This window comes from Ambystoma mexicanum, chromosome 5q, assembly GCF_040938575.1.
Source record: "Ambystoma mexicanum isolate Mex_15411 chromosome 5q, UKY_AmexF1_1, whole genome shotgun sequence".
NCBI lineage: Eukaryota > Metazoa > Chordata > Amphibia > Caudata > Ambystomatidae > Ambystoma > Ambystoma mexicanum.
This window is the reverse complement of record NC_090933.1, coordinates 851,179,442-851,192,793: the sequence shown is the minus strand read 5'-3', so window position 1 is coordinate 851,192,793 and position 13,352 is coordinate 851,179,442. Positions and strand designations below refer to the sequence as shown.

Sequence of the window (13,352 nt, the reverse complement as noted above, 5' to 3'; positions counted from 1 at the left end):
CAACTTGGAATGAGCATAGTGCCTCATTCCGAGTCGGGGGGCGGGAGGGGGGGTTCCCGTAAAAAGTGCTGGTATCTATAGATACCAGCACTTTACTGGACCGCCTGACTACGTGTTTGCCGCTCGGGCAGCTAAATGCTGGAGATAAGCCAGGCGCCCTACTGGGCAAAAAAGCCCTCGTTCCGGTGGCGGTAATGACGGAAAATCCCCTCATGGACTCCATGAATGGGGAGTGCCGGTAAAGGTAAGTACCTAATGCCAGTATCCTAGCGGCTCTACCACCGGGATACCGCTATACTTGGAATGAGGACCATCGACTTCCTTTACCGACATTGGACTGAAGCCTGAGCAAGAACTTGCAAAAGGAAAGCCACATAGTTTAAAGTATGTCCCATGTGACATATCGTCTGAATTAATGGACAACAAAGTAAACATGTATAAGGCTAACAGATGACAAAGTCTTGAGAAACATATGACAGCAAATTAAGTGAAAGAATCCCGCAGCTTTCTCCCTCTGATTAAATCCTCTGTTGCACAGCAGGGGGTGGTCAGCTTCCCATGCCTGCAGCCAGTGTTTACGTTTCACCATGTGACCTTGTGACACACTGAGGTAGGGGGGGGGGGTTGACCCTTCTCCGGCCTCCCCTGCCTGGGGCTGTAGCGGGGGTCTCCCATCATCCTGTGGACTTGTGACACTATTGTAGCCTGAGGGCTGTTTCCCTGGCGCTTGCCTCCGCCCTCCGTCCCTCCCACTCAGGCAGAGCAGGCTTAGCTGCCGCCGCCGCTGCTGCTGCAGTCATGGCTGCCGATGGGGTGGACGAGCGGTCTCCGCTGCTGTCCGCAGCCAGCTCGGGGAACGTGACTCCCACCGCCCCGCCGTATATCGCCGAGAGCAACCTCAGAGGTGAGTCGCTCGTTCCCCAAACTCTCCAGCTGTCTTTCGGACAGGGCCGAAACCCCTTTGCTCTGCTCAACTCATATGTCCCCAATGTTGATGCTGGGCGGATAGCCTGCGCCAGTGAAACCCGCAAGCTTGCCTGACTGCAGCGGCTACCTATTGTGTATGTCCCACGGCTTTGTCCTCCCAAGCAAACGTGCCAAAATAAAGGGGTTATGTCGTTCCTTCCTGATCAGTCTTGCGCCAGCCAATACGTATCACCAGCCACGTACATTCATACTAAGTAAAGCCATAATCCTGGTTTATGTAGCAGGGTGCAACAATGCAGCCCGGTATGCAAAGACCGTACATTGCAGTAAACACGGTGACACATCTCTGCATGGCTAATCTTTTTAGTTTATCTGCCCGAAGCATTGGACACATTTATATGGCAAGCAATCCCCTTGAAATGTTCCCTTTCTGAAGTGGCACAGTTAATTCGGGTGGGTCCGAACAATAGAATGTCCATCACATTGGGCTGTCATGTGTCGAGGTTACATAGCCTGTATATTCAGTACCATGTCGAAACAAGTCAAGTGAATGATCAAAACAGGAGCTATAGACCAGCTTTATCTGGAAGGGAATAACGTTTTTTTTAGTAGTTCATCTTCACCAATGCCATTTGATACAGTTTGTTCCATTGACGTGAGCATCCCAAAGGCAAAATACAGACTTTAAATACTTTCGTAGTAGAAAGTCATGATTCTATTAAAGACACTAAGGCAAATGATTATGCTCATCTCTACACTTTATTTCTCGAGCAGCAAATGTAAAACCATTCCAACTATAATAACAAACAATAAAATAACTACAATTCCCTCAAACTTTAAGTGGTTTTGTAATTTGTTCCTTGTTTTCAGGTGACTTTTTGCATCCAATCACAGTCCTTGAACCTTTACAACTTCCATCTTCCTCTTTCTTTAGCTGTTCCATCAAACTCTTAACTTGTGCCCCAACCATTTAACGACTCAACCGGAACTGATCTATCATGACTCTGAAGCATTGGAATTTGCACCTGCCGAAACATAAACCTATATTGAGCACAACCGTTGAGTGGGCGGGCAATCGCAATTGCATAAAATAATACATCAGTGATGTAACTAACTATCCATTCAGTCCATGCCATTCCATCTTCACGATTGTAAGGGTGGGATAATACTTCTGTGTCTTTAATAGAATCATGACTTTCTATTACGATAGTATTGAAATGACTTTCTATTATAATAGTATTGAAAATCTGTATTGTATGTCAAGGCTCGGATTTTGTTTGTTTAAAGCTTACTTTCCAACAACGTAGACACCTGGTCGATCAGTAAAAAATTGACTAATTCAACCCGTCGGCTGCTTTCAAAGTGCCCCCATCCTGAGCACTTTGGATGCCACTGCATCGCTAATAGAATGTGGCCTATACTGTTCCACGTTAAAATGCCTGCTTGGCACATGCTCCATTTTACCCATATAGCCAAGGCAGATGGAGAGACCGCTGACAATGGCCTCCTCACAGCTATTACTAACTGGGAATCACCAGTGGGTCTGAGCTGTGCGGTCATGATTTCATAGGCCTTCAGACATCTAACCGGACAAGTTTTAGGCCGATCAGGAAAGGCTGCATATTCCAAGGCTCAAATTAGTTTTGAAAAATTGATTAGCCGAGTTAGCTAATTAAATTATTCTTATTTAGCAAACTTATTTGATTAGCAATTTTGTACTGATATTTTTAATGTCACCATATGTTATTTGTACCCACGACATAAAATGAGCAACAATATGGCATTTTTGTGTACCACCGAAGTAAGATATTAGTAAGATGAGTTTGTGTAAAATGTAAAGGTTAGCTGCATGAATGCACACTAATAAATATGATAAAAAGATTCTCAGAGCGTTCACAGGATCATGGCGAACGGAGGGAATGCATACTATGTGGCTGGGTCCCAGACCTGGAGAAATGCATCCGTTGTAGTCCCTTCCGGATCCCGTCTACCGTCTACAGCTGTAAAATCGTGTTAAGTTACTGTTCAGTCTCGATGCAAACAGGTCCGTCTGACTGGGGCCCCGGCGTATTATGATTTCCTGAAACAGTGTTTTCCACCTGCCAATCGCTGGACTCGCTCAAGTATCTTGAATTTCAGTCTTCCACATGGTTCTGTACACCCAGTAGATGTTCTGCTGTCAGGCTGACCCTACTTTGCAGGCATAAATTCCAGAAATCCTTTGCTAGCTCTACTAGCATCTTGGACCTTGTCCCACCCAGGCGATTGATATAACTGCAGAGACATTGTCCATCTTGAGAAGTATCGAGCATTTGGTCCACTCCTGGGTCCCGCATTGAACTGCAAATGACCCCGCTTGTAATTGGAGGCAATTGATGTGGAGGGCCAGCTCTTCTTCCCACCATCCCCCTACTGTTGTCAAATCGCTGCACCAGGCTCCCCGTTCCTGGCCTCCATGTGATGGTACCACCACACTAGTTTCGTCCTCGCCTCTTGCGAAACGGGGACTACCTGCTCGTATGACAGCCACTGTCTGAGGTGCTGTATTTTGAGTCATTGTAATGCTCGATAATGGAGTGGGCCCGGAAAAAAAGCTTGAATTATTGAGGGTGATACTCGCTACTAGTCTGGCTAGTCCCCTCAGGGATATCATTTATTTCGCCAGAATGCTCTTGATTTCCTTCTTGATTTAATTCACCTTCCTGAGAGGTCCACTAAGAAACCTAGGAACTCCATTGATTGAGCCAGGATTACCTCTGACTTCTCCCAGTTGATGAGAAAACCTGGCTGCTGTAGTAAATTGGTCTTGTTCTTCACTTGCTCTACTAGCCATTCCTTGTCCTGGCCCATTAGATGGATGTCATCCAGGTATATAATAAGTCTGATGCCTTGTTCCCTCAGATGACCAACCACTGGTTACATCATCTTGGCGAAGCACCAAGGACCCGATGCCAGACCAAAAGGGATAATTGTAAACTCCCATCTCTGTCCTTTCCAGAGGAACTGGAGTGGGTGACACTGATTCTTTGCTATGGGGATAGTCCGATATGCATCCCTCAGGCAGCCCTAGTTGTCGTCTGGACTATTGCAATTGATTATACCTGGCTCAGCCTAAGGGCATAGCCCAGCGACCTCAGTGTCTGCTAAATCTAGACGCACGCGTTGCCAGGGGCTCCCCCTATGGGGCTCACATCACACCTTTTATTGCGTTCTCTGCACTGATTGCCTGTCATTCAGCGCATTAGGTTCAAGGCTCTCTGCCGGGTACACCGCCCCTTGCATAGCCTAGGGGCTGAATCCTTTGCGGCAAGTTCAATCGTTACTGCCCTACTCGGTCATTATAATCCGCATCGGCAGGCCTGGTATGTGTCCCTTCTTTTCGCTGTGCCCGCATTGGAGGTGGGGCGTTCTTAGTGGCTGCAGCCCAGTTATGGAATGACCTCCCTTGCACACTGAAAAATCTGTCCAACCACTTGGCATTTAGATGGCTTAGGGACTTCTGACCTCTCTTCCATAGCGCCATGATACCCTTGGGTGACCGTGCGCTCTATAAATTAACATATCATACTCTGGCTAACCAGTTCCCCTTCTGCAGCATGTTCCTCAATAGATGGACTCCCTTCCTCTTGAAATGCCTGTAGACCAGAAATGCATTCAATGCTCTGAGGACGATGACTGGTCAGACTTTGTGTCTGCCCCTCACTAAAAACATATTACTTATGTAGCATCCTGTCAACTTTTTTTTGCCACAGTCGGCCTATCTCTGTGGCCAATAATTTGTCTTCTCTGGTAAAATTGAGCGGCCTCGACAGATACTTCTGCCACGGTTCCTGAAAGAACTCTAATTGGAAACCTTGTACCGTTTCCAATACCCAGGAGTCTTCAGGTATTTCTACCCACTTGTGCATACGCTGCGCTATAGGTGGGGTATTTGCATCTAGCTGACAGTCTCGTGTTGCAGGCAGTGTTGTTACCTGTGTTTATTATTTTGTTGTTTACCACTGGACCTCCACCATCTCCCTCAACCTCTTCCTCTCGATGGAAAGAAAGGGTTGTGATGATGGTCTTCTTGTTCGCTCTGTTGGTAGAGGAACTGTATGAAGAATATCGGCTAGCCGAGGGGCCCATGCATCTGCCAGCCCTGTTTAAGTTTTATGCCAAATATTTTCTTCATTGAGGCCTACGCCTTGTCCAGTGTAGCGCAAGTATTAGCAAATTTGCCCATATCTTTGATACATGTCTCTCCAAATAGTTTCCCCTTTGCCTCTGCTTCTGACGGGGCCAATTCGCTCAGTTTGGGCTCAATCTCTACTAATATAGACCATCTTCTTTCAGTCACCATGGCACTATTGGCATTTACTAGTAGACAAATCACCCTTTGTGCCCAACCTGCCAATATATCTGGGTCCACGGCTTCCTTTTTCTGTTTGGCAATATTTTCGTTATTGGCCCTACAACATCTAGGAGCTTGTCTTGGCATGCTCTCCATGATCTATCTATGCCCCTCTTAACGTCCTTGCCATATCTCCTCATGAAGGTAAGCATTCATTCATCTATCTCTAGGGTATTTGCCACCATGGGTCTGGGGCACTCTGCTCTCATCTTATTTGTTGCCTGTTTGTTTAAGGGGGCCCTCAGTCTCTTCCTCAGGTACACTGGTATCTTATTCCGTGGTTCCCATTCCGAGGACATGTTGTGTATTAAAGAGTCTGGGTCAAACACTTCCCCTGGTTCCTCGTCATCTGCTGGTCTTTCTCTTCTTCGTGTGTCTTCTGGAACTGGTGGATGATGATTAGTCTGACTCACGTGAGCTTATTTCAGATGCTTCTTCAATTCTCTACCAGATCTTGTCTGCAGATTCATCCAAGCTTTTGGGTCAGTACTTGCACCATGACCTTGCGCTTCTCTTGCCACTGCGGTGTACCTAGGGGGGCGGGGGCTATGGACGCTGTGTGCCCTGCAGTTTTTCTTTCTCCCCCCCCTTTCTCTCTGTGAGCCTCTGTCCTTCTCAACTCATGCATGCCCTGAGAGAAGACTAAACGTATGTTCATAATGTGCCTGCCTTTGTTATATGGGCCCTTTGTACTGCGTGCCTCATTCTACCACCACTAGTGTGTGGCACATCCGAATCTTCACTGGAGATCTCCTACTCATGTTGATTCTTGCTCTTATTGGTTCAACTATGCGGTATATAGTAGTTCACTTGAGATGCCCCTGTTCACAATTCTTTAATTTCCCAGATAGGCGGGTCTTTGGGGGTAATAGCAACAGTTTTCCTTGGGACTTCGCTCGTATGACACAAAACTACTGGGTTTATGACCTTCTGGAGTTGTATGCAGTTCTGGGACTGAGCCTGTATTTCTATCTTGGGTCTGAACCCATTGTAATATCTTGCAACCAGGGACGTCATCTGGGGGTCGCAGCTGCGATCCCTGCTGTCTCCCTTGCTACCCCTGCCCAAAAATGATGCTTTCCTCCTCCAAATGGCATATTTTCCCCTTTTCGTTTCTGGCTAACGCTGGTTATTTTGGAAATAACCCTGGTTATCTCTCTAATTGAACAAAAGAAAATGTGAATTTCTGATGTCAGCTTTGGCCGGTAGTTAGAAAACGACCTTCCATTCCTGCTCACTAGCCATGGCCTTTGGTCATGGCCCCTTAACATGTTACCCCAATAGCCTTTTTCCAGCCATACATGGCCTTTCGCTGTGGCTGTTCTACATATTGATCCAATAGGTTTCCTAAATGGGCCCACTAGCCATGGCCGTCAACTGTGGCCCCACCATTAGGTTTCCTTTGGGCACACTAGCCATTGCCATGCCTCGCTGATGCATTGTGGGACATATGTATAGCTATAATTTTGGGAGAAGGGGGCACCCCCCCTTCCCTGTCAAATATTTTAACAAATACTGGACGGAATAACCCCAGGCCCCTCCCAGAAATCGAGTCAACGCTTCATGCCCAAGTTGTACCTGGTCCAATTCCGTCCAGCGGTTTCTGCTGTGTGTTGTGCAGAAATGTAGACCTTTTCTCTATGCGGAAATGAATGGGAGTAGGCCGAAATAACTTTTTCAATCTTTCCCAAAATATCCAGTCTGAGTTGGCCTGTGCCAAAGGTTTTATATAGTGCGGCACTCGCTGTGCTATTATATATATCGACCCTACGTTGCAACCTGGAACAATAGGCCTGTTGCTGTGGACAACCTGCTACCAATTTAAAATTGGGATGAGCATTGGGAAAGGGGAAATATGAACTTAATTTGAAACTGATGCTAAGCCTCACCACACTATTAGTTAGACTACTATGTGGTCTTTCGGTAATTGTGCAGCACTGTGTTGTGTTGCAACTTGCTGTTCATATATTTGAAACAATTAAAACATATATGTTTTCAGAAGAGCTGGCATGGTTTGTAAACAACATATATAGACTTTAGGAGGCATTGGATCCAGTGGCATCAGAACTGAGCCCACTTAACGATGCAAATCAAGAAACTTAGATTAAATGGGTTGGAGACCCTCAAGGTTTTAGGTGGTTGGTTAAAGCTTCCACTTAAGGAGGCCATGCAGTCTATTCACCTTACCTGACATAGTGGAAACAATCTCACCCTTTTTGGAATGTGTAAATGTTGATTCAATTCGAGCATGCCATTATATATTCCCTAGCAGGCCCAGAAGAACATATAATGTCGGAATCCTTTAGTGGAGAACGATGTCTTACTTAATGCATTAATTAGTTGTTGCTGGAAATAAAAAACCTCAGTGGATAAAAGTGCATCTATTTCCAGTTTGAGGCTTTAAAACAATAAGGCTTTTTGGGAACAACCTTGATTCGACTGAGGATTGGCTGCTATATATGATAAATATTTTTTTTACTGGATCCAGTTTTCTATTATAGTTTTGTAGTTGACTACTAGTTGAGTTGTAGTTACTCAAATATATGAAAGGTTTGTTTGAACCTTAATATACTAAATAACATACTAAACCATGTGGGTGTCTGATGTGAACCCTGGATGGGAAAACAAGGTGGACGGACTTGACAATAAAGGGGTCTAAGCCAAAGAAGACCCCTCTCTGCCAATGTGTATGTTCAATCACAAATACTGTGCATAGTAGTCTGTAAAGATTGGCATATTTGTAGAAAAAACATTTGAAGGTTTTTACTTAAGCAGTGGTGTTGGGATACGAAAATCCATACCCAATCACATCTTGGCAGTTGTTGGATGTCCCACAAATTATTAAATAATGGAAAGGTGGTCGGCCTCAACACCGAATGAAACCTGTTCTTTTTACCACTACAGGTGTGTGCATTTTATAATATAATAATGTAATACCCATGTAAAAGAACTCCCCTAAATGGTTGAAACTCCTTAAGTCTTTCTAAATACCTGCCACTTGCCCAAATACCTTGGTGATGACCACATTCATCTCAATTCCCTATTATAGGAAATATTCCTAAAATGTCCTTAATGAGACAATTGTAGAACTTATTGCCACATCCTCTACGAGATGAGCAGCCTTATCTCAAATTCAGATCCAACTATATCAATCTGCTGAAGTCTTCCGACAGCTAGTTTCTTACTAGCTTATACAAGACTCCCGATACCACCTTGTTTGTACATACTCCCCGTCCAGTTGCCCATTTGTACATTTTCCCTTTTATCTAGTTTTTCGACCTATTATTGCCTTGTGTATATTCCGTTTTGCTTATAATCTGTAACCATGTGACTTCAAGCCTTGCATATTTTGTACTGTTGCGCCCGGTTACCTTTGGGTTTGGTGCTCATTATAAGTGAATAAAACAAACAAAAAACAAACAAACTATTACCCCCGATAACTGACCCGAAGATAATCTCTAATTCTGCTTTCACAAAATCACTTCCAATCTTATAAATATAATAATCTAGGTGGTTGGTTTTGCAAAGGATGGGACACCCTTCTCCGCGATTTCGTTGTCTTGAAGACGCTTCCGTTTTTGGTTGCACCTAGTTAAGGTGTTGGGCATGTCAACGCACAGAGAAAGACCCTACGCTACGCTGCTTGATCTATCACCTATTTCAGTCCATGGACAGGCTATAGTTTTCTGCTCTTAATTTGGACTCCCAGCACAACTAACGCATTAATCACAGGGATTTGCTCAATTGTCTTGTCTGTTTTATGTGGTATGGATAATGTACGTTTAGTCTTTTTGTTCATGCACAGAAGTTCTTGGCGTGTGTCCCAGGCTTCCCATGCATTGTCCAAGGGACCAAAATACTTTATTGAGCTGGTGCTGTTTAGTCTCATTTTTTTTTTCATTTGTTGTTCTAGAGTTGTGGACCATGAAATGGAAAGAATGACTTTGGATGCAATTGGTGTACTGATCATAGATGGAGTTGTCACTTTTAGGTGCACTGGGTGAAACATGTTCACCCTTCCATTTAGATCCATGTTCTAAACGTTTGTTGACCTTATTTATTTCTTGTGCATCTGAGGCACACATCGACAGAAAAGTATTCTTTAAAGTTATCAAGCTGCTAAGAACGTGGTATAAGGCTGTTCACAAAGATGAGGAATTAAGGTTAAAACACTGCATTCATGAAGATCAGAGTATGGAAATGGTTAAATGAATACAAATTGGCAACTAGAATCGGCACACACTGGGATGAGAGAAATAAGTTCTTAGTAGGTTATCTTGCTTTTCATCTATAGTAGATGTATCAAATGCCAACAAAATGAAAAATCTATTCCAGATTAAACTTTGTGCAGCTAGAATATTGGGACCCACCTACTGATTGTATAAGTGTGGTTGGGTTTTGCAACAGCGAAAGTTCACAACCAAACACATGCTACTCTGGCCAAAAGAAAACCATGTTATGAAGTCAATATCCCTTTCCAGCGAATAACATCCAGTTTAATGGGATAATTCCTCAAGATAAACTGCGCTTGATTCATCGAAAAGGTTATCAATTCAATAATAATGAAAACAAAGGGGCAACAATGGCAGCTCATAAAATAATGATCTACTGCTTTTCAAAATGTATGATCGGAGGAGGCTACCTCTAATCAAGATAAGGCTATCTGGTTTAAATCGGTCTCTGCATTACAGGATAGATTAAATAATCTGCTCTCACAAGGGATATACTATGGTAACCCTGAGGAAAAGATATCGATTGGGAGGTGGATCAAGTCGACACTCTAACAACACTTCCCCATATTCACTTCCTGTCCCAGGTCAACAAGGGACTCCTGTTTATTGGTGCTCACATTTCCACATCGCCTTTTCTCTGTGAAGTATAGTAGAGATCACAAGACTTACTGTGTATTCCTAAACTGATGTAGGATTCCTTTCATGAATAACTCCCCAAATTCAATTTGCTTTTATTTTACGGAACTTGGACCATACTGCTTGAGGCTGGCCTACGTCGGAAGCGAATTATCCAGTTTTACAGGACTGATACTGAGCCCTTTCTCCAGATTTTTAACAGTTGTTTGACTTTCAATATACATATCGGTCTGTATATAACAAAAATATCAATATTATAGAGCACTCTTATGACCTATCTCTCCCAGTTTAGGGGACTAGTTGGCCTGAAGATGTACAAGTAAAGTAACTAAGATTCCCCAAGTAAAGTTGTTGCCCCCCTGAGAAAATAAAAGATCTGATAAACATAGTTGTGCAGTTACACCATAGATTGGGGAAAGGCAAGGGGAAAGATGCATATATGATCCCAGGCGGCTAGATCCACCAGCCCCATTTCCACAAAATAAGAAGCAGAGGTTTAAGACCCATGCAGTTGCACCCCATTAGATTATGTACTAAGAGATCCAATAAAGTAGTTTCAGGAATTGGTGAGGCTTGATCTCCACCCGGGATATAGACACAAGTCTGTATGTGTCACCAACTACCCCCAACAATTTGTCTGCCTTCCTTATGTCCACTCATGACTATCTTTCAGTATCTTTTCTACTGATATCTTCAAGTGAAAATCGCTCTTAACCTTTGATAGACAGTGGAGCTACAGGGAATTTCATTGATGAGGCTAAAACACATTAAACCGATCCTTTCTGTAGATGACTTTGTTGACATTCGGAGCCCTTAAGCAACAAATCATGCGTATTGCTATGTGGAGGAGTCTGACTCGTAAGGAACAGATATACTTTCATGCATAGACAATCCATACTTCCACTGTCTATTTTTATTCACCAGGAAGTTGATGAGAACTAAAGATAGACTCGAGTCTGTGTAAAATGTGAGGTACAAGGGCTTCAGTATAAACAATAGACTGTTTCTGTCAGTTCAGGGGCAACGCGTTTGTCTTGTAAGCATGACAATGCAGCGCAACACAGGTTTGAATCCCGATTCCGTGCTTAGAAACCACTCACTGGTGTTAAGCGCGTTATAAAAGAACAATTATAATCATAGTCCCAATTAAATGTTACTTTGGAAATGGCCCTGCTTCGTGACAATCCCACTCTTGACTGGAGGAAACGAGTTTGTTTTTTACTGGGGACTGTGGAGTTAACACACCACCTGGAATAGACCCGCAGTCAGTCTTTCTGCTTGCAAACTGATCATTGATATCTTGGAGCACTTACTTTTAGAGTGTCAAATTACAATGATGTATCTGTTGCCAAAAAAGCCAACAATTCCCCCATCCCTATAGGTCCTGTGATTTGTCAAATTTAACTAATTCGTACGCACATGCATCTAGTCTTCTAATCGCATGTGTCCTTACAGTTAACGAAAATGTTGTTTTAAAGTAGCGCATTGGTGACAGTTCGGCAAAAGAGCTTGAGCCAGTTTACCTCTCCTGCTAGGGCTCTGGCCCTGGTTAGATATTGACATCTTCATTTTATCACAGAGAAATATTGTTACATCCTTCAGTTTATTCAAGGTTTGTTAGACCAAGCCCATATGTACACCAAATTAGAGCTAAAAGGTGCATACAATGTGGTTATCTTTTCAGCTGATGAATGGGAAACCGATTTATTAGAAACTTATTTTTGCACCTGTTTGGCCAATGTAATGTATGTTAATTTGCCCCACCTTAGATGGCTTTAAAATCTGTCACCAGTCTGCCACTAATGGACAGGGTGGCTGGCCGGCTTTGGGGGGTTATTGATCATTATTAAATCAATCCCAGCACTCATGATTATTAAGGATCATAAATGACTGCAATGTTTTATGGCAGTAGAGGTGACCATAGGCTCGGATAATGAGCACAGGAGAATCCTGTTTGTAAATGTCTACTGGCACTTCAGTGTCTGTAAATGTCTACTTGTACTTTGGTGTCTGCATTTATGTAAGAAGACCCCCTTATATATTTCTTTCAAACTTCTGTTCTGTTTTATTGGCAATGGATTTGAATTCAACGTGTATGGATGGGGAGGGGGAATTGGTTGGTCTTGATGGTACCTCATTGGTGCATTCCAACTCCAAGAAACGTACACATGGGGCATACTGGTCAGCAAGTTTTCCAGCTCTGGGTCTTCGGAGACTGAATGGTGCAGCTGTTAGAGGCGTCCCTAGCTGGCACCGGGGCAAATCTGCATCTACGCTGGACTACAGTTTTGTGGATCATAGGTTGTATGACTGTTGTGCATATATGAAGGTCCAGCAAAATGATTTGATTGATCATAGTATGCCGACTACCTCGTTTTGATATCGGACTCTCCGGGTGTCCCTCGGTGGGGCAGTTAATAAGAGCTCAACTCCAAGAACAATTGAGTTAGTTGCAACACTGGGTCAGTCGATCGTTATAATAATCATCTAGTTGCTGCATTGAAAACTTCTACTTGGAATTGAAGATGAATACCTTCAGTTTATTAAACAATGAAGATTTCGTAGAGCATAGCATGACGGGTGCTCTTGGTAGGAAAAAAACCTCTGAGGCCCCAAAAGCTGCACGGTAAATACAGTCCTGCTTTTGACCCCCTGGTTACTGAGGAGAAACGAATGATGAGGCAATTGTAAGAGCAGTTAGGCGGACCGTAATAGAGCCAAGTAGTGACCAAGGAAATTAAATGCATTAGGCAAAGTTTTAAGAATTGGAGCAAGCGTTGATGACCTTGTCGCTATCAACATGATGCAGAGCTAATGCTCGACATGCTGAAGAAGAGTGATATAGGCACCTTCTGGTGAGTGGTCCACTCCCTGGATGGAGGGCAACCTGAGAAACAAATTAATGCTGTTGAACATGGACCATGATCCTCTTCTTGTTTAAAGACGTGGTTGATGGGGTTGCTTTCCGACATCTTGGCAAACATTATATATACCAATATATAAAAAAGGCTTGCAATCTGACCCATGTAACTTGCGCCCTATAACCATACTAGATGCTGACAGTAAAATCTTCACAACCATATTACTTCAACATCTTCAAGAGTGGGCGGAAGGAGTGGGCATGTATAGGAAGTATCATTCTGGGTTCAGGAGGTTTCACACTA

The 13,352-nt window shown here is 43.6% G+C and overlaps 1 protein-coding gene across 1 annotated transcript in view; it reads left to right on the top strand.

The window, feature by feature from the left end:
* The first annotated feature begins 546 nt into the window (after nt 1-546).
* The window catches only part of PIP4P2 (phosphatidylinositol-4,5-bisphosphate 4-phosphatase 2), a 371,941-nt gene continuing 359,135 nt past the window's right edge, over nt 547-13,352 (top strand). Inside the window, exon 1 of the mRNA XM_069621339.1 lies at nt 547-904. Coding sequence (XP_069477440.1) covers nt 799-904 — 106 coding nt within the window. The 5' untranslated portion in view covers nt 547-798. The remainder of the gene's footprint in view (nt 905-13,352) is intronic.